The 22,544-nt window shown below is 58.1% G+C and overlaps 3 protein-coding genes across 10 annotated transcripts in view; 2 read left to right on the forward strand and 1 right to left on the reverse strand.

The window, feature by feature from the left end:
- The window catches only part of GGA1 (golgi associated, gamma adaptin ear containing, ARF binding protein 1), a 23,647-nt gene extending 22,277 nt beyond the window's left edge, over nucleotides 1-1,370 (forward strand). For all 4 annotated transcript variants that reach the window (XM_035272238.3, XM_035272227.3, XM_054241231.2 and 1 more), the window contains 2 exons: nucleotides 211-321; nucleotides 407-1,370. In XM_035272238.3, coding sequence (XP_035128129.2) covers nucleotides 211-321; nucleotides 407-517 — 222 coding nt within the window. In that variant the 3' untranslated portion in view covers nucleotides 518-1,370. The remainder of the gene's footprint in view (nucleotides 1-210; nucleotides 322-406) is intronic.
- Nucleotides 1-7,353, reverse strand: part of LOC128929020 (uncharacterized) — a 13,025-nt gene extending 5,672 nt beyond the window's left edge. For all 4 annotated transcript variants that reach the window (XM_078340229.1, XM_078340212.1, XM_078340216.1 and 1 more), the window contains exons 1-2: nucleotides 6,971-7,353; nucleotides 2,548-2,691 (exon numbers count right to left, since the gene is read on the reverse strand). In XM_078340229.1, coding sequence (XP_078196355.1) covers nucleotides 2,548-2,691; nucleotides 6,971-7,353 — 527 coding nt within the window. The remainder of the gene's footprint in view (nucleotides 1-2,547; nucleotides 2,692-6,970) is intronic.
- Nucleotides 7,210-22,237, forward strand: SH3BP1 (SH3 domain binding protein 1). 2 transcript variants are annotated; one of them, XM_035272197.3, is made up of 18 exons: nucleotides 7,210-7,386; nucleotides 8,646-8,688; nucleotides 9,205-9,309; nucleotides 10,340-10,416; nucleotides 10,671-10,782; nucleotides 10,870-10,946; nucleotides 11,395-11,539; nucleotides 12,050-12,118; nucleotides 12,285-12,375; nucleotides 12,751-12,893; nucleotides 14,218-14,341; nucleotides 14,659-14,740; nucleotides 14,837-14,917; nucleotides 15,843-15,959; nucleotides 17,909-18,006; nucleotides 18,271-18,448; nucleotides 19,637-19,731; nucleotides 21,408-22,237. In XM_035272197.3, exons 1-18 carry the CDS (start codon nucleotides 7,328-7,330, stop codon nucleotides 21,818-21,820), a joined length of 2,109 nt encoding a protein of 702 aa, XP_035128088.3. In that variant the 5' UTR covers nucleotides 7,210-7,327; the 3' UTR covers nucleotides 21,821-22,237. The 2 variants fall into 2 exon arrangements, with proteins under 2 accessions (XP_035128088.3, XP_035128102.3); XM_035272211.3 differs by having other exon boundaries at nucleotides 14,218-14,329.
- The last annotated feature ends 307 nt before the right edge of the window (nucleotides 22,238-22,544 follow it).

The raw sequence follows: 22,544 nt of genomic DNA on the forward strand, positions 1-22,544 counted from the left end.
TCCTCTCAAGGCAGGCTGACATGGGGCTAGGTGGGGAGCCACTGGCAGAGGGCAGGTTTCCCTCCCTTGCTGGGTGGTCTGGGGGTGGAAGGGGGCACCCAAAGGACTGAGCCCCAGGACCCCCAGAGGGGAGCTGGCAGGCTGGGCTGGTTCCTCAAAGCAGCAGAGGTGGCCAGGGCTAGCTGTGCCCATCCTGCGCCCTGCCTACAGGTTATGAAGGTGAAGCTACAGCCACCCTCTGGCACAGAGCTGCCAGCGTTTAACCCCATCGTCCACCCTTCAGCTATCACCCAGGTCCTGCTGCTTGCCAACCCCCAGAAGGTGAGGGACCCCCAGGGTGGTGCTACAGGGTGGGGGCAGCTGCTTCTCCTGCTCTGACCCCTCTGCCTCAACATCTCTGCCCCAGGAGAAGGTTCGCCTCCGCTACAAGCTCACGTTCACCATGGGCGACCAGACCTACAACGAGATGGGGGATGTGGACCAGTTCCCCCCACCCGAAACCTGGGGGAGCCTCTAGAACAGAGAGGGGCTGGAGAGAGGAAGGGGCAGAGGGACCGGTCACTGTCAGCCTGGAGGAAGGCAGTGGTGGCCAGGGCCACCCTTTGCTGCCCGTGGTCATTCACCCCCAGGCCTGGTGCTTCTCCCCACACCTCGGTAGCCATCAAGTGACTCCTCCCCGTCCTGTTCCGCCCCCGACCCCTGCTGAGCCAAACCCAGTAAGAGGCTGGGCCTGGGTTTGCGCTGCGGGGGTCTCCATCACGGGACCTGGAGAGGGAGGGGCTGCGTGGCCTTGGAAGAACTTGGGGTCGCGGGGAAGAAGCACAGCTGTCGGGGAAGGGCCAGGACCTCAGGCAAGCCTCGACCCCAGCTGGGGTGGGTTCTTCCCCGCCTGTCTCTTATGCCTTATGGGAAGGCCCAGCCATAATTCGGGAGCCATGCTGGAGCTGGGGACCAGCTCAGGCCTCCTCCATAGGAACCCGGTGACTGGGGTGACGCCTATGCCCCCAGCTGTTTGCACTCTGGTGTGTGGTTTGACTCTGCTTTTCTTCCGGATTGGCCCTGTGGTCACAGCCTTGGGGCCAGGCTGGGGGATCCCCACCCGGCCCCTACTCCTCCTGGGGGTCTCCCTTTGCCATTGGACCCCCTGAGGGATAATGGGGGCCCAAGGGTAATGCCAGAGGCTCATGGTCCCAGCAAGGGGATCTGGGGGTCCTAGAGTTCTCAGTGTCTCCCCTTCATTCATTGGCCTCTGCTGGGGCCTCCTATGGGTGTCTCACGTCTGTCCATCCATCTGTCCGTGGTCAGAAGTGGGGTCAGTGTGTGAGTGAGAACAGGAGTATTTATGAAAATAAAACTTCGTTTTTCCTGGACCCGCTGCTCTTGTGGCCCTTCAGAGGTTGAGGGAGACAGGAAGGGTCAAGTTCAGGGTCCCTGGGGCTGCCCTGTAGAGCTCTCTGCTTCTGTCTTTGGAGGTCGGGCCTTGGGACCCCTCCCCACCATCCCTGGGCCCTGCACAGGAAGAGGCCCTGCAAAGGGGCCTGTGGTCAGTGCTGAGTCACCAGAGAGGGCCCTGGGCTGTGGCGGGCCAGGGCCGTCCCAGCTGGAAGCAAGGGAGCGCCAGAGACTGGTAGGAGCTCCAGCTGCTGCAGATGCTGAGGGGGAGGCCCCTGGCTGCTTACAACTTCCTCCTGCTGTGCTCAGCCCTCCACACAAGCTCGGTGCCGCAGCTCCCCGGAAGGAGGGAGGTCTAGCCCAGCTTCTCCCTCTCCCCAGATGGTCCCAGGAAGCCCAGCGACAACCACAGTTTTTTTCCATGCAGACCCAGGGACCTGGAGCTGGGCAGGCCCCCTTCCCCTCCCAGCGGCAGCTCTCCCACCCCACGTAGTGCTATGAGAGTTTTCTCCAACTCAGGAGGCTGGGGTCCAGGCTCAGGTGGGGCTTTGAGGCCACACAGCTGAGAGAGCCCTCTGGCAAGGGCAGATGGGCCCCGTTGTGTAGAAGGCCTGCCCTGCAAGAAAGCCGTCCCTGCTTAGATGAGTGGGGGGCGGCTGCCCCGGTTTCTCCTGAGCCGATGAGCCCATAAAGACCCTGGGAAGCCCTCACTTAAGAAGCCGTTTTCACTTTGTCTAGTCTAGTAGTTTCCCAGTAAGAACCTGGCGGCTGAACCTTTCTCCTTAGATGCCCCTGCCCCCGACCCTACGCGCTCTCCACAAGCGAGGGGCCCCTCTCTGCCGGGCCGGCCCTGGAAGTGCAGACTGAGAGCTCCTCCCCATCTGCCTTACTGCTGAGCGGACCAGAGGCATTAGCTGTGCCCTGCAGGAGCCTCCTATCAGGTTCCTGCAGCAGGACTCCCACCCTGGCACAGCCCCTGGAGGCTTTCCGATACCCTGTCCCAGCCACGTGGCCTCGTTCCTCTTTCCCTACCACCCCTGCAGGACTCGCCTCCACACTTGGGATGTCTCCGGGAAATAACTCCAGCTGGAAGTTTCTTCTACCTGAAATGAAACCACATTGCCTGCAGGATTCCCCTGGGGTGCCCAAGCCCACCTGGAGCGCAGTCTTGTCACTGGCCGTGGTGGGGAGGGGTCCGGTCGGCATTGGGAACAGGTGGCACTGTGAGCTGGGAGTCTGGGGCTGGTTCTGGCTGGATCACTGGCTTGCTGTGTGATTTTGAGGAAGATGCTTTCCTTGCTGGAAAAGGGGAGAGGGACTCAATAAGCTATAAGGCCCGACTGAGGAGTCCTTAGGCAAAGGAGCCAGGCTGTTCCGGGGACAGGGAGGTAGGGGTCCCTTCAGCCTTCCCAACAAGAACTTGACAGCTGAACCCCTCTCGTTTGATACGGTTGTGACAGCTGGAGAATTGCCCGGCACACCCACCCACCAGCCTGTGCGCTCTCTAACACTCATCCGCAAGCAAGGGGCCCCTCTGCCGGGCGGCCCTGGAGAAGGCCCTGCTGCAGCCTTCTCCCTTGCCTTGTCCCTAACCCACCCGTCCCCTCAGTCATGCCAGTGCTTCTTGAGCAGCCCCTGGGCCAGCCCCATCCCAAGAGTTCACAAGCTGGCAAGGACTTGTGAGCCAGTGTGGCTCCCTGAGAGCAAAGACATGGGATATCATTAGGAGCCCTGCATCTGCCTGAGAGTCTGGGGTGCGGGTCTAACGAGAGGAGAGGACCCTGGGCCTCACTCCCTGCAGGAGCCTTCCCCACATACCGTGTTGCCACACACAGAGTCTGGGCTGCTGCACTCCGCAGTCTCGGGCTGGGATGCGGTGCACTGGGGGGCGCGTTCAGTGGTCTCTTGAAGGGTGACCCCGCCCCCAGTGCCATGCCAAGAGCAGTGGGACTTCCCAGACCTCGAAGCCACACTTCCATTTCTGTTGGTTTGGCTGAGGCAGCAGTTAATGTTGGTTTTCAGCAACCACAGCACACTGATCATCTGTTTATGGAGAAGTGGCGAGAGCCTGGGAGCCTGCCCTTGCCTGGTGGGTTTTTTGGTTTTTGTTTGAGGCAAGGTCTCTCTGTCACCCAGGCTGGAGGGCAGTGTTGTGAACACAGCTCCCTGCAGCCTGGACGTCCTGGGCTCAGGCAATCCTACCCCCTCAGCCTCCTCAGGAGCTGGGACCACAGGCATGTGCCACCACGCCCAGCTAATTTTGTTTTTTATAGAGACGGGGTGTTGCCAGGTTGCCCAGGCTTGGTCTGGAACTCCTGGGCTTAAGATCCACCTGCCTCGGCCTCCCAAAGTGCTGTGATTGCAGTGGCGGGCCACTGTGCCCAGTCTGCCTGTCTCTCAACACACCCCTTCCCCAAGTCTCTTTGGGCCTCCCAACCAGGGCACCGGCTCAGCATGGCAGGCCAGAGGAGCCCCCAGACCTGACACCATGGTAGACCTGATGCCTGCAGCCTCCCGCCTTAAGCCTCTAACTGCCCTGTGAAACGGGAAGTGAGGCTGAGAAGTCGCACATTAGGCACTGAGTCCGGGCCTGCAGTCTTGAGATGTCTACCAGATGGGACATTGCCCCCTACCTCCCGAGCCCTCCGCACCGCCTCTGTCAGGCTGTCCTCTTGGGGCTGGACTCAATCCACACTCTCCAGGGCTATCAGGATTCAAATGGAGTCCTCAGACCTCTGCGCCACCCCAGGATTTCCTGCAAAGTCCTTTGAGCTTGTGGAGGAAGGGGAGGGAGTTTTTAGAGCCCCCAAGGTCTCACTGTGGCCCCAGGTGCTCTGGGTGGAAGTCCACACAGAGAGCAGCACTGCTGGATGCTATAAACAAGCGACTTGTCAGAGTGTCTCAAATGGAATGTTTTTGCTTCTGCAGCCCCTGCTACTGACCCCTGCTGTCACCACCACCCAGTCGCTGACCTCCCTGACCACTTCCTGCTCAAGCCTTACCAGCACACGCTGCCCAGACAGCTTTCATAGACAAATCTGCACAGAGGCTGCCAGGTGACTCAAAGCAACCACAGGGGTTGCTCCAAGCATTTCTGGAGCTCCCAGGCAATGTTGTCTGGGTCTGATACACCAGGAGAGCCCACGTGGGCTTAGGAGACTGTCAGATCTGCTTCCTAGCTTGGCCTCTACTACTTTCCCAGCTGGGGACCTGGGGCCAGAAGCCTCGGGCTATTCACCTGTAAAATGGGGACAGTGATACCAGCCTCGCTGGAGGATATGCTATAGCACGTGAGAAAAAGCCTCACTTTCCTGAAGCAGCTAGACACACACAGGGGTCACTGGGGCAGGAATGGGGGTGGGGGGTCTTTCCATTCCTGACTTGGCAAACCGAATAATGATGGTGACAAGAAACAGCGCAAGGCACTTTTCTAAGTATCTATCATATATTAATTCACTTAACCCTTCTGCGAGGTAGGTACTGTTGTTTCCAGTTTACCAAGGAGGATGGATGCTGAGATTCAGAGACGTGAAGTGTCCCACCTGAGGTCACCCAGCTAGTGAGAGCCAGAGACTGGCCAGCTGGCTGCCTCCACACCCTTAAACTGTCTCTTTTCCTGCTATCTGAGACCCTGTGACAGGCACACTGCTGGGCCCCCAAAGGTTCAGCAGGAGCCAGCTAAGACCAGCTCTTCCCCAATACAGGGGCCTGTTGACCGGCCAGATAACCACCCCGGTCAACAGGCCCCTGTATTGGGGAAGAGCCCCAGGAGGGATTGGCTGGGGACCTCTGTGGTCCCCCTTCTGTGTCTGCAGTTTAGAAAGGCCATGATCCCGACACCCACTGATGAACACTTCTGAGTCCGTAAGTCTGATTACAACACTCTTCTAAGAAGCAGCCTGTAACCTTCACTGCCTTTGGAGAGTCCGTCCTTCTATGATTCAACATCCAAGTGTGACAAGGGAGGGCCTAAAATCTACCCATCACCCAGCTAGGAGGCACAGCAGCCCTGCCTGAATCCGACTCTGAAAAGCTAGGCACCTCTTGCCCAGGACCCTTGGGTCTGGCTGAAGGGGAGTCTGGAGACCAGGACAGGGATGGGGACAACAGCTGAGCCTGATAAAAAGGCTCTGGTGGTTTCCACCCCAGCTGCTGCTACAACCCACAGGTACTGACCCCTCCCCAGGACAGAGCTGGGCCTCAGGACTGGGCAAATCTAGGAGGGACAGAGGTACAAGCCAAGCCTTGCCCTCAAGGAGCTTCGGACCAGTTAGAGAAACAGACAAGCCCGGGCCCAGTGTGGTCTGGGCTGGAGGCTTGGCTGGAACAGAGCAGGGGCACCACGTAGTCCAGAGACTTTCTGAGGGACTGAAAGGGTGTTACCTGAGGTTCCCTTACCGTGCCACCCATAGTCACTGGCCACGTTGGGAAAAGGGAGATGGGGGAGGGAACCTTGCCTGGCATCTCATCCTGGCCTGAACTTTGATCCTGGAGCCTCGCAACTTCCCACCAGGATTCCACGCTCAGGTGGGCTCCCAGTTGGGAGGCTCTCGCCATAGCTGAGAGCTGTTATGAGGCTCCTCCCACCTGTAGTGAGGCCTGCCCATTAGGGAGGAGAGAAGCAGCCAGTGAGTGTGCCAGGCCCCGAGCTGGGCACAGAGAGTATGGAGATGTCTGGGGCCAAGGTCCTGCCTCTGAGGTCTGCTGGCGCCCCGTCAGCACGGGCACGCTGGTTGCTCAAGTAGTCTCAGACTAAACTGAAACTAACAAAGCAAAGTGCAGCGGGTGTGGCGGGACTCCGAGGCACACCCTCCCCTCCTCCCCGCCCCTGCGGCTCCTGATGCCACAGGGGTGCACGGTAAGGAGAGCCTACTGTTCCCCAAAGGCTCTCACATCTTGTATAACCAGCAGTTACGGAGCACCTACTGTATGCCTAACTCTGTGTTGAGTGGAGGGCCAAAGAGAACTAGTGAGTTTGAGAGGGTAAGAGCAACACCCACATCATTGCCCTACAAGAAGGAAGGGGCACTGAGGCTGTTTGCCAGGAGGAATGAGAGGTGATGAGCTTCACCGACGGAGCAAACTGCCGAGAGATGTGGAGAACTGGGTGTCGGGGAACTGCTCTGGGAGGGTTCCTGGTGGCTGGAGGGTGGAATGCACCTCCCTTAAAGGGAGCAGGCAGAGTGTCTCATCCATTCTGCAGGATGGGCAGGCCCAGGGCAGCTGGCCCATCAGACAGACCATTACAGACAGCGAGTCCTGAGTTCCAGGGACTTGTCCACGGCCACACAACAGCCCGTGGCCCCAGGAAGCCAAAGCTCCCAGTCAGTTATCCAGCGGTTGGGGGGTTAGTTCTGGCGGGGGCAGAGGTCCTCTGCGGGAGGGAGAGCAGGCAGCATCCCCTGCAGGCCCAGAGGGGCTAGACAGGTCAGAAAGGCCTACCCCTCCTTCGCGCGGCACCCTCTTTCTCCTTTGCGAAGGGTGCAAAGGTTGTTTATACCCCGGGCCGGCTGGCTGCGGGCGGGGCGGGCACCCCGCTTGGGGCGGGCTGCGGGCGCGGGGGCAGGAGCGGGCTTACCTGCTTCCCGCCACCGGGGCGGGGCGGGGAGGAGGAGCCGGGCGCCACCTGTGGACGGCCCGCGGCCGGCGGACACTCAGCGGCGGGGGCCCGGCCGGGGGTCGCCGGGGGCCCGGAAGCCGGGGCAGAGCGCGGAAACCAACTTGGAGAGAGGAGTGACCTGGGGGCCGGGGGCGGAGTCGTGAGCGGGGGAGGAGAGAGCCGGCCGCCAGCGAGATCCGCGCGGCGGCCCAGGAAGCGAGAGCGCCGCCCACCCATCCGGGGCGAGAGCCGCGCCGCGGGAGAGGCAGGCTGGGCCGGGGGCTGCCCGGCCTGCGACCCCCGCCGTGACCCCGCAGCCCCCAGCCCGCCCCCAAGATGATGAAGAGGCAGCTGCACCGCATGCGGCAGCTGGCCCAGACGGGCAGCTTGGGACGGTGAGTGTCACCCCTTCCAGCCCCCACTCTTAGTCCGCAGGACCTGAAGGGGCGTAAAAGGGTTGGGGGCGACGGGGTGGGGGAGGCTGGGGACAGCTGGGCAGCCCCCCTGTGAGCGGCCAGAGTCCTGCCTTCTCTTCCTCCCTTCTGAACGGCGTCCCAGTCTCGGGCAGAGCTGGAGGAGCAGGGGTTGCCTTTGGGGGGAGGGGTGCCCACCCCTTTTATCGGCTTGGAGGGGGCTTCAGGCGGGAGAATGGGCTCTGCCCTAGGACGCTGGGACTTCTCTGCCTCCCTCCATGAGTCTCTGAGTGAATGATCCTCCTGGCCTCACTTGTCCCCTCTGGACAATGGGCCAGTTCACCATCTCTGCTTGCTGGGCTCGGGTGGGAGGAGGGTCGATTGGGGCCGCAGACCTGGGGCGGGCGAAGGAGTCGGGTCCTGGCCCGTGGGAGGAGGGGCCTGCCGCGTCCCTTCCCCTCCCCCCAGCCCTGGGGCCTCCTGCTTCTCTGTCTCGTTTCTCCTTTTCCCAGACTCAGGTGGAAACGTCCCCAGGTCTCCCAGCTCCCGCCCCCACCCAGCCTTTGAGCTGGTGGCCCGGGGGCCGGAAGTTTGGGGAGCCTCTGAGGGCCTGTCTTCTCTGCTCCTCTTCCCCCAGCCTCAGGAGTTCCCCATTCTCTGGGCCCGGGGAGGGAACTGGGTGTCCAGAGACCTGGTTCTAGTCTCACACTGGCGCAGATCCCTATATAGCCTGGGCAGTCAGGCCATCTTGCCGTGGGCCTCAGCATCCCCTGTGTGTCCTGAGGTGGGGGGCCAAGGGCCGTGCACCCCTGCCCACAGCTATAGTCCAGAGTGCTGTGTGACTGCGCCCAGGAGTCTGAGCTCCCCGACTTCCCGTTCTTGGGGCCAGCTAATCCTCCTCTTCCCTGGGTGGGCTGATGATTTGGGGGTGGGCAGAAGAGAGGCTTCTGTGTCCCAAAGCTGAGCCCTGGGCAGGTCTCCCAACCTCCTCTTCAGTTTTGTCTGCCCGCCCTCTCTCAGGATGGGGCTCTGGGTGGAGGAGGAAAAACCCAAGTATCCTATTCCCACCCCCATGGAATGTGCTCCGACTGGGATGAAGCAACTGGGCCACCCAGGGCGGGCCGCACCTGGGAGGGACGTTGGAAGGACTGGGGTACAGGTGGCCTGCTTCGGGGATGGGGGGTGCAGGGGGCATCCTAACCCAGGCAGGCTCAGCAGAAGCACTCTCCCCGCTCCCGCAGCACCCCGGAGACCGCTGAGTTCCTGGGTGAGGACCTGCTGCAGGTATGTGCCTGGGCCAGATGGGAAGGCAGGCCTGTGCAGGCTGTTGGAGCACAGGGCTGGGGCGGGGACACCAGGTAGGGGCCCTGTTGAGTCATTCCTTAAGCTGTTGCCCATGGGGTCCCCAGGGGACAGGAGAAAGTTTTTCCTGCTCAGTGGGAGACAGCCTCTCTTGATCCTTTATTTATTTATTTATTTATTTTGAGACGGAGTTTTGCTCTTGTTACCCAGGCTGGAGTGCAATGGCACGATCTCGGCTCACCGCAACCTCCGCCTCCTGGGTTCAGGCAATTCTCCTGCCTCAGCCTCCTGAGTAGCTGGGATTACAGGCATGAGCCACCATGCCCAGCTAATTTTTTGTATTTTTAGTAGAGATGGGGTTTCACCATGTTGACCAGGATGGTGTCGATCTCTTGACCTCGTGATCCACCCTCCTTGGCCTCCCAAAGTGCTGGGATTACAGGCGTGAGCCACCGCGCCCGGCCTCTCTCTTGATCCTTAATCACACCTCTTTCCCAGGTGGAACAGCGGCTGGAGCCGGCCAAGCGAGCGGCCCACAACGTCCACAAGCGCCTGCAGGCCTGTCTGCAGGGCCAGAGTGGGGCAGACATGGACAAGCGGGTGGTGAGCGGGAGTCCCAGGAAGGAGGGGCCTGTCCAATGGGGAAGCAAGGCTGGGGCTGGGGTTTCCTTGCCAGTCTGAGTATCTGGCACAAGGGCATGGAGGCTGCTCTGTTCCAAGGCCCCTCTGGCACTGCCCTGAAGCGGCCCTGTACCTTCCTCTTCACCTCTACCCCACTTCTCTGTGCCCCAATCCACGTAAGCCAAGGCCAGGCCTCTGACAGCACCTGAACTTCTGTCCAATCAGCACGCAGAGCAGGCTCTCCATTGGGCAGCCTCTGAGGGCTTCCTGAAGGAGGTGGCAATTGAGCTGGCTTTTGTGGGATACTTGTATATTAATCAAGAGGCTGCTAACATGTTAGCACATTGTCTCATGGAACACAGGTAACGTCCTAGGGGAAGGTACTGTTTTATAGATGAGGAATTGGAGGCTTACAGGTAAAGTTACTTGCCTAAGGTCACATAGCTAGTAAGTGGCAGAACAGAGGTTTGAACCCTGGTCTCTGCTCCCAGAGCTGGTGTTCTCCATAACTCCAGATGGGGTGGGAGTGTGGGGGCGGGCATGTTTTGGAACCAGTTGACAATTCAGTGTGACCAAGGCAAGGAAATGGGGAGGCGTAGGGAGTTTTGAGTTCAGCAGGTCAGCCACACACATACGCCCTGGGACGGGGGAAAGGGCCCCCACCCCCAGGCCAGCTCCCCTCCTGTTTTCTCCCTCCACCCGTGTGAACTGAGGCAAGCTCCCTGCCCTCCCTGCATCTTAGTGTCCCAGTCTCTGCTGGGACTTGTTCATTCCTTCCCACCCAGTCAAATGGCTTCTGGAAAGAGGAAAAGGGGCCCCCAGATGGGTAGGGGCTGTGTACATGGTCTCAGGGAAATGTCATCCCCACCATGCCTTGTCATCTCATTTCCACTCTATCTGTGACCGTGGCCCTCCTGGTTTCCCTCCTCCCCTGCCCCAAGGGGCCGGCCTGGTGCTCAGGCAGGGTGGAGGGAGGCATGGACATTCACCGCCGGCCTCGCCCTCCCTGCAGAAGAAGCTTCCCCTCATGGCTCTGTCTACCACGATGGCGGAGAGCTTCAAGGAACTGGACCCCGATTCCAGCATGGGGTGAGCACAGACGGTGCCCAGCCCTCACCTGGTTATACCAAGACGCAGTCTCAGCTGGGAGGGGGTGCAGGTGGTAAGGGCGTTCACATCAGAAGAATAACCAGGCTGGGGACGGTGCCCAGGTCAGTGAAGGTAGCCAGGCCTGGGAGGGTATCTAGGAGGGGCCAGAAGGGAGGGAGGAGAGGCCCCATCAAGAGTCTGCAGTGGAGGTGAGGGCGGCGGGAGCCTGGGCCCATGGGCCGCTGTGTCCACAGGAAAGCCTTGGAGATGAGCTGTGCCATCCAGAACCAGCTGGCCCGCATCCTGGCCGAGTTTGAGATGACCCTGGAGAGGGACGTCCTGCAGCCGCTCAGCAGGCTGAGTGAGGTGAGCCTGTGCTCTGCTCCCAGCCCCCAGCTTCCCCAGCTTCGGCTCCCTCTGCTCCACCATGCTGACTCCCTTGCCTGTCCCCAGGAGGAGCTGCCAGCCATCCTCAAGCACAAGAAAAGCCTCCAGAAGCTCGTGTCCGACTGGAACACGCTTAAGAGCAGGTGGGAGCCCCAGCCACTCAGGGGACTCATCTCTGGGTCAGCCCACAGGGATGGCCGCACCAGGATGCCGAGGGGTTCGCTAAGTACATTGGATGTGCTTGTGCACGCCTGGTCCCTAGGAACACAGGTGGTGAGGGTATCTGTGAGGGTGTGCCCGTGCATCTCACAGCTGGTACTGGGGCCACCCAAAAGCCTCGGATGGCCATAAACAGTTCTGCAAGATGCCAGTGTGGCTCCCCCATTCTCCACTCTGCTGGGTGTCTGTGATCACCAAATTCGCCACCAGGGGGCGACCCAGAGCACCCACGGCCCAGGCTGGGCAGAGGCCCCGGCCAGTGGAGCACTCAGATTTGCAGCTTCTAAATCCTGTGGTCTGCTCTATAGAGGGCACACTTGGCTCTGGACATGCAGCAGGGCAGGTGACAGCTCACCTTGGGATCATCCCCAGGCTCAGTCAGGCAGCCAAGAATTCAGGCAGTGGTCAAGGCCTGGGAGGCGGCCCGGGTAGTCACAGCCACACGACAATGGCCAACAAGGTGGAGACGCTGAAGGAGGAGGAGGAGGAGCTGAAGAGGAAGGTGGAGCAGTGCAGGGTGAGGGCCACGTGGGTTCCCTGGATGTGCAGGGGTGGCAGGGGTGGGTGCCGGGCCCATCTCACAGGCCAGGAAGCTGAAGCTCAGAGAGGTGACATGATTTGCCTCAGCTATGTGGCCAGGAGGCGGCAGAGCTCCGCCATTCCCTGGTAGCCTTTTCTGTCTACATTCTAGCATAACATGGGGAGGCGGAGCCTTTGTCTGTTCCCTGAGTCTCTGTGTGTTTGCTGAGTGAGTGAGTGAGTGAATGAATGAATGGCTGGATGGTGAGTACAGGCCACTGTGCTAAGGCAATGGGGACACAGAGATGGGGCTGAGAAGCAGAAGAGTTTGAGGGGGTTCTCATGGGCTGGCCCCAAGCACCAAACTCGGCAGAGGGAGGAGCCCTGCTGGGAACTTCCACCTGTAGTAGTGTGGCCTGGGGCAGGTCACCAACCCCTGGAAGCCTCCACTTCCCCTCTAGACCCCCCAGCCTCACCTGATATAAGCTCTCCTCTCTCTGTCCCCAAGGACGAGTACTTGGCTGATCTGTACCACTTCGTTACCAAGGAGGACTCCTATGCCAACTACTTCATTCATGTGAGTCCAAGATGGGGCCCCAGCCATCCAGAACTCGGGGGCTGAATGCCAGAGCCAGGGATCACTGGGACCCTGTGAGATGGTGGAAGGGGTGCCTGCTCTCAAGGACCCTGGGGAAGGCTCGGCTTCCCTCACTGCCACTCAGGGTGTCCCTTCGTCCCCACAGCTCCTGGAGATTCAGGCCGATTACCATCGCAGGTCACTGAGCTCGCTGGACACAGCTCTGACTGAGCTGAGGGAGAACCACGGCCAAGCAGGTGGGGCCATAGCCGCGTTGATGCCGCGTCCCTGACCCTGCCCTGCCTGGGGCTTATTGAGAAGCTGGTACTTCATCTGAAAGGCACCAAGGAGCTATGGATGGGTTCCAAGAGCTGGATTTGATCTGTGATGGAGAGGCTGCTCTGGGTGCCCTGTGGAGGGTGGAATGAAGCGGACAGGACTAGAGCCAGGCATGTTAGGTCTAGGGCAGAGGCAGTGGAGGCAGGCCGAGTCCACAGATGTGATAGATGATTTCAGATGTGTGCCTGGACAGTCAGTAGCAGGTGGTACCACCCTGAAGACATCAGGGGTGCCCCTGCCTGACTGCCTGCGGTGGGAAGGCCATGGGCCGCTGATCTGTCTCATCCCTGCAGACCACTCCTCCTCGATGACGGCCCCCTTCTCCAGGATGTATGGGGTGTCGTTGGCAAGTCACCTTCAAGAGCTGGGCCGGGAGATTGCCCTGCCCATCGAGGCCTGTGTCATGATGCTGCTTTCTGAGGGCATGAAGGAAGAGGTGGGGCCCCTTGAGGCAGATGGGGAAGGAACACTGGGGCCCTCATTCTGTCCCAAACCCCCCACATGCTGCCCTGCCCCGGTGCTGTGATTCCCGCATTTGAGCCCAGGTCCCTGGGAGAAGGCATGGCTGTCTCCTGCAGCATCTACACTCCCTCCCGCGCGTCGATGCTCACGTGCACCAGGCGCTGTGCTGAAAGCCTTTACGTTCCTTGGTTCCTTTGCTTATCACAGTAACACTTGGAGGGAGCCCTTACTGGCTCCATTTCACAAGAGGGAGACAGAGGTGGAAAGGTAACCATGCCCAGAGTCATATGAGAAGGTGCTTCTGAAACCAGATGCTCCACTGCCCCACACTGGCTGGGTCTGGATCTGCTGTGAATATGTTGCCCCCTGTCCTGAAGATACACCATAGAGGTGGCAGATACCCCAAAACAGGCTTGAGCTGCCCAGCAATCCCCCCGGGGCCTCCTTTCTCCCTTACACTTCTATTTTTTTGAGAGAGATGGAGTCTTGCTCTGTCACCCAGCCTGGAGTGCAGTGGCATAATCTTGGCTCACTGCAACCTCTGCCTCCGGGGTTCAAGCAATTCTCTTGCCTCAGCTTCTCGAGTAGCTGGGACTGCAAGCCCCTGCCACCATGCGCAGCTAATTTTTTTATTTTTTAGTAGAGATGAGATGTCACATATGTTGGCCAGGCTGGTCTTGAACTCCTAATCTCAGGTGATCTGCCCGCCTCGGCCTCCCACCGTGTTGGGATTACAGGCCTGAGCCATGCACCCAGCCCTTTTGTTTGTTTATGAGACAGGATCTGGCTCTGTCACCCAGGCTGTAGTGCAGTGGTGCAATCCTGGCTCACTACAACCTCCACCTCCCAGGTTCAAGTGATTTTCCTGCCTCAGCATCCCAATTAGCTAGGATTACAGGTGCTCGCCCCCATGCCCAGCTAATTTTTTTGTATTTTTAGTAGAGATGGGGTTTCACCATGTTGGCCAGACTGGTCTCAGACTCCTGGCCTCAGGTGATCTGCCTGCCTGGGCCTCCCAAAGTGCTGGGATTACAGGCATGAGCCACGGCGCCTGACCTCCCTTCCACTTCAACTGGGCTCCTATTTGCCCATGATTTTTCCCAGCTCCTCCCAGACTTCCCAGCCCCACCCTTTGCTCAGAATTCTAGACCTTGAGAGTTGAAGTCCATGGACACTGTGGTGCCCACTCTACTGGCCAGACCAGTGGGGACACAGGCCCAGCCCAGGCTACAGGGGAGCCAGGCTGTCCTGCCCTACCCACCCCTCTGTGACTCCCACCTGCTCCCTTTCCAACCCAGGGGCTCTTCCGTCTGGCTGCTGGGGCCTCGGTGCTGAAGCGCCTCAAGCAGATGATGGCCTTGGACCCCCACAGCCTGGAGGAGTTCTGCTCTGACCCGCACGCCGTGGCAGGTGCCTCATCCCGTGAGCCCTGGGCAGGAGGCTGGGGTGAAGGGGTGCAGCTGCTTGAATGATCCCAAGATAGCCTGGCTTTAAGACTTGATATTCTGCCGAGGAGACTAAGGACATTTAGGGTCCCTCGTGAGCCACCCCCAAAATGTTTGTACAATTTTCAGGGGACAAGATCGCTATCCTTCAATTTCTTAAAAGGGCCTGGAGCCCAAAGAAACGATCAGACCTAGTTAGTGTGAACAAGAGCCAGAGGTTCCTTCTGCAGGGAGAGCGGGAGAGCGGGAGAGTGGGGTGGGGACTGCCTCTGACCCTTTCCGGTCCTGCTTCAGGCGCCCTCAAGTCCTACCTTCGGGAGTTGCCAGAGCCCTTGATGACCTTCGACCTCTATGAAGACTGGATGAGAGCAGCCAGGTGAGGATGTTGGAGGAGGGAGAGGAGGGGGAGGAGGAGGAGGATACAAAGGTGTGGCCTTCACCGGCTGACCAGGTCTCTCCACTTCCCCCTCAGCCTGAAGGAGCCAGGGGCCCGGCTACAGGCCCTCCAAGAGGTGTGCAGCCACCTGCCCCCCGAGAACCTCTGCAACCTCAGGTGAGCCGGAGCCCGCCTCCCCAGCCTGCCACAGAGCCACAGCCCAGCTGGGGTCAGGGGCCTGGGCTTAAGCCTGACCCTGCCGCTGTATCCTAGAAAATATTTCTGAAAATGCAGCTTTGATTAGTCATATATATATATTTTATATATATACATATATATATTTTTTTATTTTTTTAATATATTTTTTAATATTAAAATAGAGACAGGGTTTCACCATGTTGGCCAGGATGGTCTCGATCTCTTGACCTCGTGATCTGCCCGCCTCGGCCTCCCAAAGTGCTGGGATTACAGGCATGAGCCACTGCGCCTGGCCTTTAATTTTTTTTTGAGACAGGGTCTCACTCTGTCACCTAAGCTGGAGTGCAGTGGTGTGATCTCACTCACTGCAACCTCTGCCTCCTGGGTTCAAGCGATTCTTCTGCCTCAGCCCCCTCAAGTAGTTGGGACTACAGGCACGTGCTACTATGCCTGGCTAATTTTTGTATTTTCAGTAGAGACGGGGTTTTACTATGTTGGGCAGGCTGGTCTCAAACTCCTGACCTCATGATCCACCTGCCTCGGCCTCTCAAAGTGCTGGATTACAGGCATGAGCCACTGCACCTAACTGAATAAGTTGTATGTTTTTATGCGAGGCATTGAAATAAACAAGACCTTGAACTTTTGAAGCCATACTGCCTGGCTTCACGTGCCATCTCTGGGCAGGCAGCTCTGTGTCGTCATCTGGAAAATGCAATTGTCACAGTCCCCACCGTGTAGGTTTAGCTCAGTGCCCGCCACAGGCTTGGCACTCAGTGGATGAGCTGATTTAACTATGACAATGTTAGACCATTCTGGGCGTCGTCTTTTGCACTCTTTGGAAACCCTGGGCTGGAGAATTAGCAGGGCTGGGTGCGCCCTGGCCCAAGCCCACCTCCACCCTTAGGTACTTGATGAAGTTCCTGGCACGGCTGGCCGAGGAGCAGGAGGTAAACAAGATGACACCCAGCAACATCGCCATCGTCCTGGGACCCAACCTGCTGTGGCCACCTGAGAAAGAAGGGTGAGGGGCCTCGGGTTGGGGGAGGCGACAGGAGGAAGGCAGATCCCACCCCGGCCATCTTTTTGCCTTTTTTTCCCCTGGGTCTTGGTGTCCCCATTTTCGAGTGGATTGAGCAGTTCATTTCTGAGGCATTCTGGGCAGTGGTGGTGATGAGGTGCTTAGCAGCCTGCTGTGGGAGCTGGGAGTCCAGAGATCAGCTTCTATTAATAGTTCCACCCCTCCACCTTCCAGAGATGGGCCTGAGGAAGTCACCCTCAGAAGCTCCATTTCCTCACCTGTAAACTGGGGGAGTGTTACACAAACTTTGAGGGCTTTTGCTTTGGGAATTGGGTGATATGATGAACTGGGAAATTGTGTGTGTGTGTGTGTGTGTGTGTGTGTGTGTGTGTGTGTGTGTTTTGAGACAGAGTTTCGCTCTTTTTACCCAGGCTGGAGTGCAATGGTGCGATCTTGGCTCACTGCAACCTCCGCCTCCTGGGTTCAGGCAATTCTCCTGCCTCAGCCTCCCGAGTAGCTGGGACTACAGGCACGCGCCACCATGCCCAGCTAATTTTTGTATTTTTAGTAGAGACGGGGTTTCACCATGTTGACCAGGATGGTCTCGATCTCTTGACCTCGTGATTCACCCGCCTCGGCCTCCCAAAGTGCTGGGATTATAGGCGTGAGCCACCGCGCCCAGCCAGTGTGTGTGTGGGTGTGGTTTTTTTTTTTTTGAGACGGAGTTTTGCTCTTGTTGCCCAGGCTGGAGTGCAATAGTAAGATCTTGGCTCACCACAACCTCCACCTCCCAGGTTCAAGCGATTCTCCTGCCTCAGCCTCCCGAGTAGCTGGAATTACAGACATGCACCAACATGGCTGGCTAATTTTGTGTTTTTATTAGAGATGGGGTTTCTCCATGTTGGTCAGGCTGGTCTTAAACTCCTGACCTCAGGTGGTATCTGCCTGCCTTGGCCTCCCAAAGTGCTGGGATTACAGGTGTGAGCCACCGCACTCAGCTGGGAAATGTTTTATAAACTGTAAAGTGTAAGCCAAATACAGTGGCTTATGCCTGTCAGCCTAGCACTTAGGGAGGCCGAGGTGGGAAGATCACTTGAGCCCAGAAGTTTGAAGCCAGCCTGGGCAACTTAACAAGACCCTGTCTCTATAAAAAATTAAAAAGATTAGCTAGGCATGGTGGCCTGCACCTGAAGTCCCAGCTACTCAGAAGGCTGAGGTGGGAGGACAGCTTGATCCCAGGGAATGAAGGCTGCAGTGACCCATGATAGTGCCACTGCACTCCAGCCTGGGTGACAGAAGGAGACCCTGTCTCTAAAAATGAATAGGCCAGGTGCAGTGACTCACGTGCTGTAAGCCCAGCACTTTGGGAGGCCAAGGCAGGTAGATCACCTGAGGTCGGGAGTTTGATACCAGCCTGGCCAACATGGTGAAACCCCATCTCTATTAAAAATACAAAAAATTAGCCAGGCATGGTGGCAAACGCTTGTTAATCCCAGCTACTTGGGAGGCTGAGGCAGGAGAATCGCTTGAACCCAGGAGGCAGAGGTTGCGGTGAGCCAAGATCGCGCCACTGCCCTCCAGCCTGGGCAACAGAGCGAGATTCTGTCTCAAAAAAAAAGAAAAAGAAATAATAAAATTCAAGTGCAAAGTGCAGTGAGGAGTCCTCATTATTCACGTGGCCACAGAGATTCCTTCCACATGCTGATCACATTTGCTTGGTAGAGGCAGCCTAGATCACAGCCATGAGGGAGAAGGTCCTTATTAATGAGTGATGTCTGTCAGGGTAAAGGAACGGGGACATCTGGCATGTGCGTGACACTGGTGGTTTGTGGGCTTTTTGAGGACAAGGACTTAATATGATGGACCCTTGTGTCTCCAGTGCCCAGCACAGGGCCAGACAGAGAGTTGGGGTCACAAACGCTTTGCTAAGTGGATGCGTCTCTTTGTCCCAGGGACCAGGCCCAGCTGGACGCAGCCTCCGTGTCTTCCATCCAGGTGGTGGGCGTAGTTGAGGCGCTGATCCAGAACGCAGACACCCTCTTCCCTGGAGGTGAAGCTCTTGTCTGAGTGGATGCCCTTCAGGGTGCCCTCCCTCTGCCCTGCTCCCTCCCCAGCAGCCCCACAAACTCACCCTAAGGCCGGGAGGAAGTTGTGTCTCTAATCTGAGCCTCAGTTTCCCATTTCTACAATGGGGCTGCACGGGAGCCGGGAAGCTGACTGTGGTCCAGATGGGTTCAGGGGAGGGGAAGGCGGCCCAGCCGGTGGAGGGGAGCCTGGCGCAGTCTCTCAGAGCCATCTCTACTCCTGTCCCCAGACATCGACTTCAACGTGTCAGGCCTCTTCTCAGCCGTCACCCTCCAGGACACGGTCAGTGACAGGCTGACCTCTGATGAGCTTCCACCCAGCACCATGCCCACCTCAGCCACCACCCCAGCTCCGGCTCCAGCTCTGGTTCCAGCCCCAGCCTTGGCCTTAGCGGCTACCAAGGAAAGGTGAGGACTGAGTGGTATGAATGGCTGGCTCCTGTGGCAGTCCCACAGACAGCCTGCCTGAGGCCCCATGTCTCAGAACTAGAAGCTGAATTTTTGGAAATGTAATGATTAGTCTTTTTTTTTTTTTTGAGACAAGGTCTTAGTCTGTTGCCCAGGCTGGAGTGCAGTGGCACAATCTAGGCTCACTGCAACCTCCACCTCCCAGGTTCAAGCGATTCTCCTGCCTCAGCCTCCCTAGTAGCTGGCATTACAGGTACCTGCCAGCATGCCTGGCTAATTTTGTGTTTTTTAGTAGAGACGGGGTTTTACCATGTTGGCCAGGCTGGTCTTGAACTCCTGACCTCAGGTGATCCACCCGCCTTGGCCTCCCAAAGTGCTGGGATTATAGGCATGGGCCCTGCCTGATTAGTATTTTCATCTCAAAGACCAGATCTCCCAGTTTGGAGAGGATGGGTTGAGCCAAGATCATGCCACTGCACTCCAGCCTGGGCAACAGCAAGAATCGTCTCAAAAGAAACGACTGGCCAGCCACAGTGGCTCATGCCTGTAATCCCAGCATGTTGGGAGCCCAAGGCGGGCCTATCATGAGGTCAGGAGTTCCAGACTAGTCTGGCCAACATAGTGAAACCCTGTGTCTACTAAAAATACAAAAAAATTGGTGACAACACAAATTGGGGAAAAAAAAAATACAAAAACTTAGCCAGATGTGGTGGTGCGTGCCTATAATCCCAGCTACCTGGGAGGCTGAGGCAGGAGAATCGCATGAACCCAGGAGGCGGAGGTTGCAGTGAGCCAGGATCGTGCCATTGCGCTCCAGCCTGGGTGACAGTACAAGACTCCTTCCCCCACAGAAAAAGCACGTGGAGGCCCTGAGCTGAGGCAGAGGTCAGGGCCTGTGTCCTACCGCCCAGGCAGGTGGGGCTCCCTCCTAGTCCCTGGAGGAACATGGACTCCATCACAGAGTCACAAAGCAGCCAGGAGCTCAGTGGACGCAGACCCCTACCAATGCCAGAAGCATCTTTGGCAGGGGTGTGTGGCCTGGGGACAGATCCCAGGAGCAGCCACAAGGTGGTAGAGAGCGGGTGCTGGGAGGACCCAGACTCCACCTGGCAGCTGGAGCCTCACCAGGATTCCATGAGGCTTCTGGGAGGTGGCCAGGTCTGCCTCATCCTCTCCTTCCCTCCGCAGGACAGAGTCTGAGGTGCCGCCCAGACCAGCCTCCCCCAAGGTCACCAGGAGCCCCCCGGAGACAGCTACCCAAGTGGAGGACATGGCTCGGAGGAGTGAGTTGGCTGTGGGAGGGGACAGGCAGTCCCAGGTCCTCCTATCTTTTTAGGCAGCCAGGGAGGCAGGAGTCAAGGTGATCAAAAGCCCCGGTTTTGCCACTGGGCGCTCTGAGTTTAGATTTGAGCTCTTTGACTTTGGGCAGGTGAGTTCACCTGTCTGAGCCTCGCCTTCCTCCTCTGTGTAATGGGACAATAACTGCACTTACCTTATGGGGCTGCATGGAGCCTTCAGTGGTGCTGCAGAAAGTGCCTGGTCCTGGCACATAGCTAGTGGCCACTGAAGAGGAGCCGGCGTGAGTACTGGGGCACCGGAGTCCCGTCCCTCCAGAAGCCCAGAGGTCGCACAGCACAGTAGAAGGAGAGGGTCTTCAAAGGACAGTGAAGGGGCCAGGCGCAGTGGCTCTCACGCCTGTAATCCCAGCACTTTGGGAGGCTGAGGCAGGCAAATCACTTGAGGCCAGGAGTTCGAGACCAGCCTGGCCAACATGGTGAAACCTCATCTCTACTAAAAATACAAAAATTAGCCGGGCATGGTGGCGGGAGCCTGTAAAATCAGCTACTTGGGAGGCTGAGGCAGGAGAATCGCTTGAACCCGGGAAGCAGAAGTTGCAGTGAGCCAAGGTTGTGCCACTGTACTCCAGCCTCAGTGACAAGAGTGAGACTCTGTCTCAAAAAAAAAATAAAAAAACAAGAAAACAGGGCAGTGGCAGTGAAGGAGAGGAGGCAGCAGGGGTGGGAAGAAACCAGGGTCCTCCTTCTGAGCCCCTCTGGCACACTCACCTGTCAACTCGGCCCAGAGCCAGCCAGGTGAGAGGATGACTGACACCTTTGGGTGGCCCTGCCTAGCCCCAGAGGCAGTGGAGTGCTCCCGCTGAGTGGACAGTGAACAGCCAGGAGTAGGCGGAGCAGCTATGGGAGCCTCGTGATCTGGACTGGCAGGTAGTCCACAGTAAAATAAAATGAACAAGGTAGGCCAGGCACAGGGGTTCATGCCTGTCACCCCAGCACTTTGGGAGGCAGGAGGATCGCTTGAGCCCTGGAGTTCAAGACCAGCCTGGGCAATACAGTGGGACCTTGTCTCAAAATTTAAAAAATAAAAACTAGGTTGGGCATGGTGGCTCACACCTGTAGTCCCAGCACTTTGGGAGGCCAAGGTGGGCAGATCATGAGGTCAAGAGATCGAGACCTGGCCAACATGGTGAAACCCCATCTCTACTAAAAATACAAAAATTAGCTGGGCGTGGTGGTGCATGCCTGTAGTCCCAGCTACTCAGGAGGCTGAGGCAGGAGGATCGCTTGAACCAGGTTACAGTGAACCAAGATTGCGCCACTGCACTCCAGCCTGGCGACAGAGTGAGTCTCCGTTTCCAAAATAAAAAATAAATGGACAAGATAATTTCAGAGGACAAAAAGTCTTGCAAAGAAAATGAAACTGGAAAATGCGATGGAGCAGCTGGGGTGTGCATGGGGTGCTGCTGTAGCTAGGGTGTTCGGGGAGCCTCCGAGGGGGCGAAGGGCACAAGGAGACGTCTAGATGATGAGAAGCCAGCCTCGGAAACTGTTCCCGGCAGGGGGAATGGCGGATGCAAAGGTTATGAGGGGCACGGAGCTTGGTGGAGTCACCACAGGCCACGTGGATGCTCAACCTTCCTCCCCGTTTCCTTCCTCCACAGCCAAGCGCCCAGCGCCGGCCCGGCCCACCATGCCACCCCCGCAGGTCTCTGGCACGCGCTCCTCCCCTCCAGCTCCACCCCTGCCTCCTGGCTCTGGAAGCCCTGGGACCCCCCAAGCCCTGCCCCGACGTCTGGTTGGCAGCAGCCTCCGGGCCCCCACGGTGCCACCGCCATTGCCCCCCATCCCCCCTCAGCCTGCCCGGCGCCAAAGCCGGCGCTCACCAGCCTCCCCCAGCGCAGCCTCCCCAGGTCCAGCCTCCCCCAGCCCAGCCTCTCTGACCACCCCAGCACAGGTGGACTTGGGGGCTGCCACAGCAGAGGGAGGAGCCCCTGAGGCTGTGTGTGGGGTCCACACTCCCCCAACTATCCCCCCTCAGCCCCGCCCCAGGAGTCTTGCCTCAGAGACCAACTGAGTGGCCAGTTTTTCCCTGAGCCACCCTCAGCATCCCTTCCCTCCCTACCTGGCCCTCCCAAAACAGCTCTCCTGCCTCCCAAGGGATGTGGGGCGCCAGCCTTTGCCCACAAGTGCCTTTGTGCCCATTGTGCCCGCCCCCATGGCCAGGAGGGCTCAGGACAGTCCGCTTCCTGACCTTTTCCTCATCCACCCTGGGCTTGGGGACCCCGAACTGGACTCCACTCTCCGGCAGATCCTGGGGGAGGCACCGGAAGGAAGAAGAGGCATTCCCGCTCCTCCAGGACTTTCATTCTTCTTTGCCAACATATTTTTTGTAAGGCCGGTAAATAAATTATTTTGGTCAAAACCAGAACAGCTGCCCAAATGATAGCTTTGTCCTTGAAATAAAGAAGCCAGTTTTATAAAGGGAAAAAAATTACATATTCTTTGCCTCTTTTCTTCCTGTCTGAAATGAGATCACAGCAAACATGTTTAGAGCTTTCTCTGCACCACACACTGCTTTTCTGTGGATATTTCCACCTAATCTCCTAGTACAGTAAGTACCGTTACCCCTCTCCAGTGAGGACACCGAGACTCAGGCGGAAGTGACCTGCCAAGGTCCCACGGCAGTCAGCAGGGGCCTGGGATTAGGACCTAGCTCTGACTCGAAAGCCTGGCTTGTCCCTCACATTCTGGGCCATTGACTTAACTTCTAACCCTTTTCCTCATTTGGGAATATCCCA

This window comes from Callithrix jacchus, chromosome 1 (genome assembly GCF_049354715.1).
Source record: "Callithrix jacchus isolate 240 chromosome 1, calJac240_pri, whole genome shotgun sequence".
NCBI lineage: Eukaryota > Metazoa > Chordata > Mammalia > Primates > Cebidae > Callithrix > Callithrix jacchus.

Excerpts from the sequence above, each read along its gene's own strand:
- SH3BP1 (XM_035272197.3), top strand. The coding sequence starts at position 7,328 with ATGATGAAGAGGCAGCTGCACCGCATGCGGCAGCTGGCCCAGACGGGC. Across the intron at positions 10,947-11,394 it reads TGGAACACGCTTAAGAGCAG|GCTCAGTCAGGCAGCCAAGA; the intron begins GTGGGAGCCCCA and ends GATCATCCCCAG. Across the intron at positions 12,894-14,217 it reads CTGAGGGCATGAAGGAAGAG|GGGCTCTTCCGTCTGGCTGC; the intron begins GTGGGGCCCCTT and ends TTTCCAACCCAG.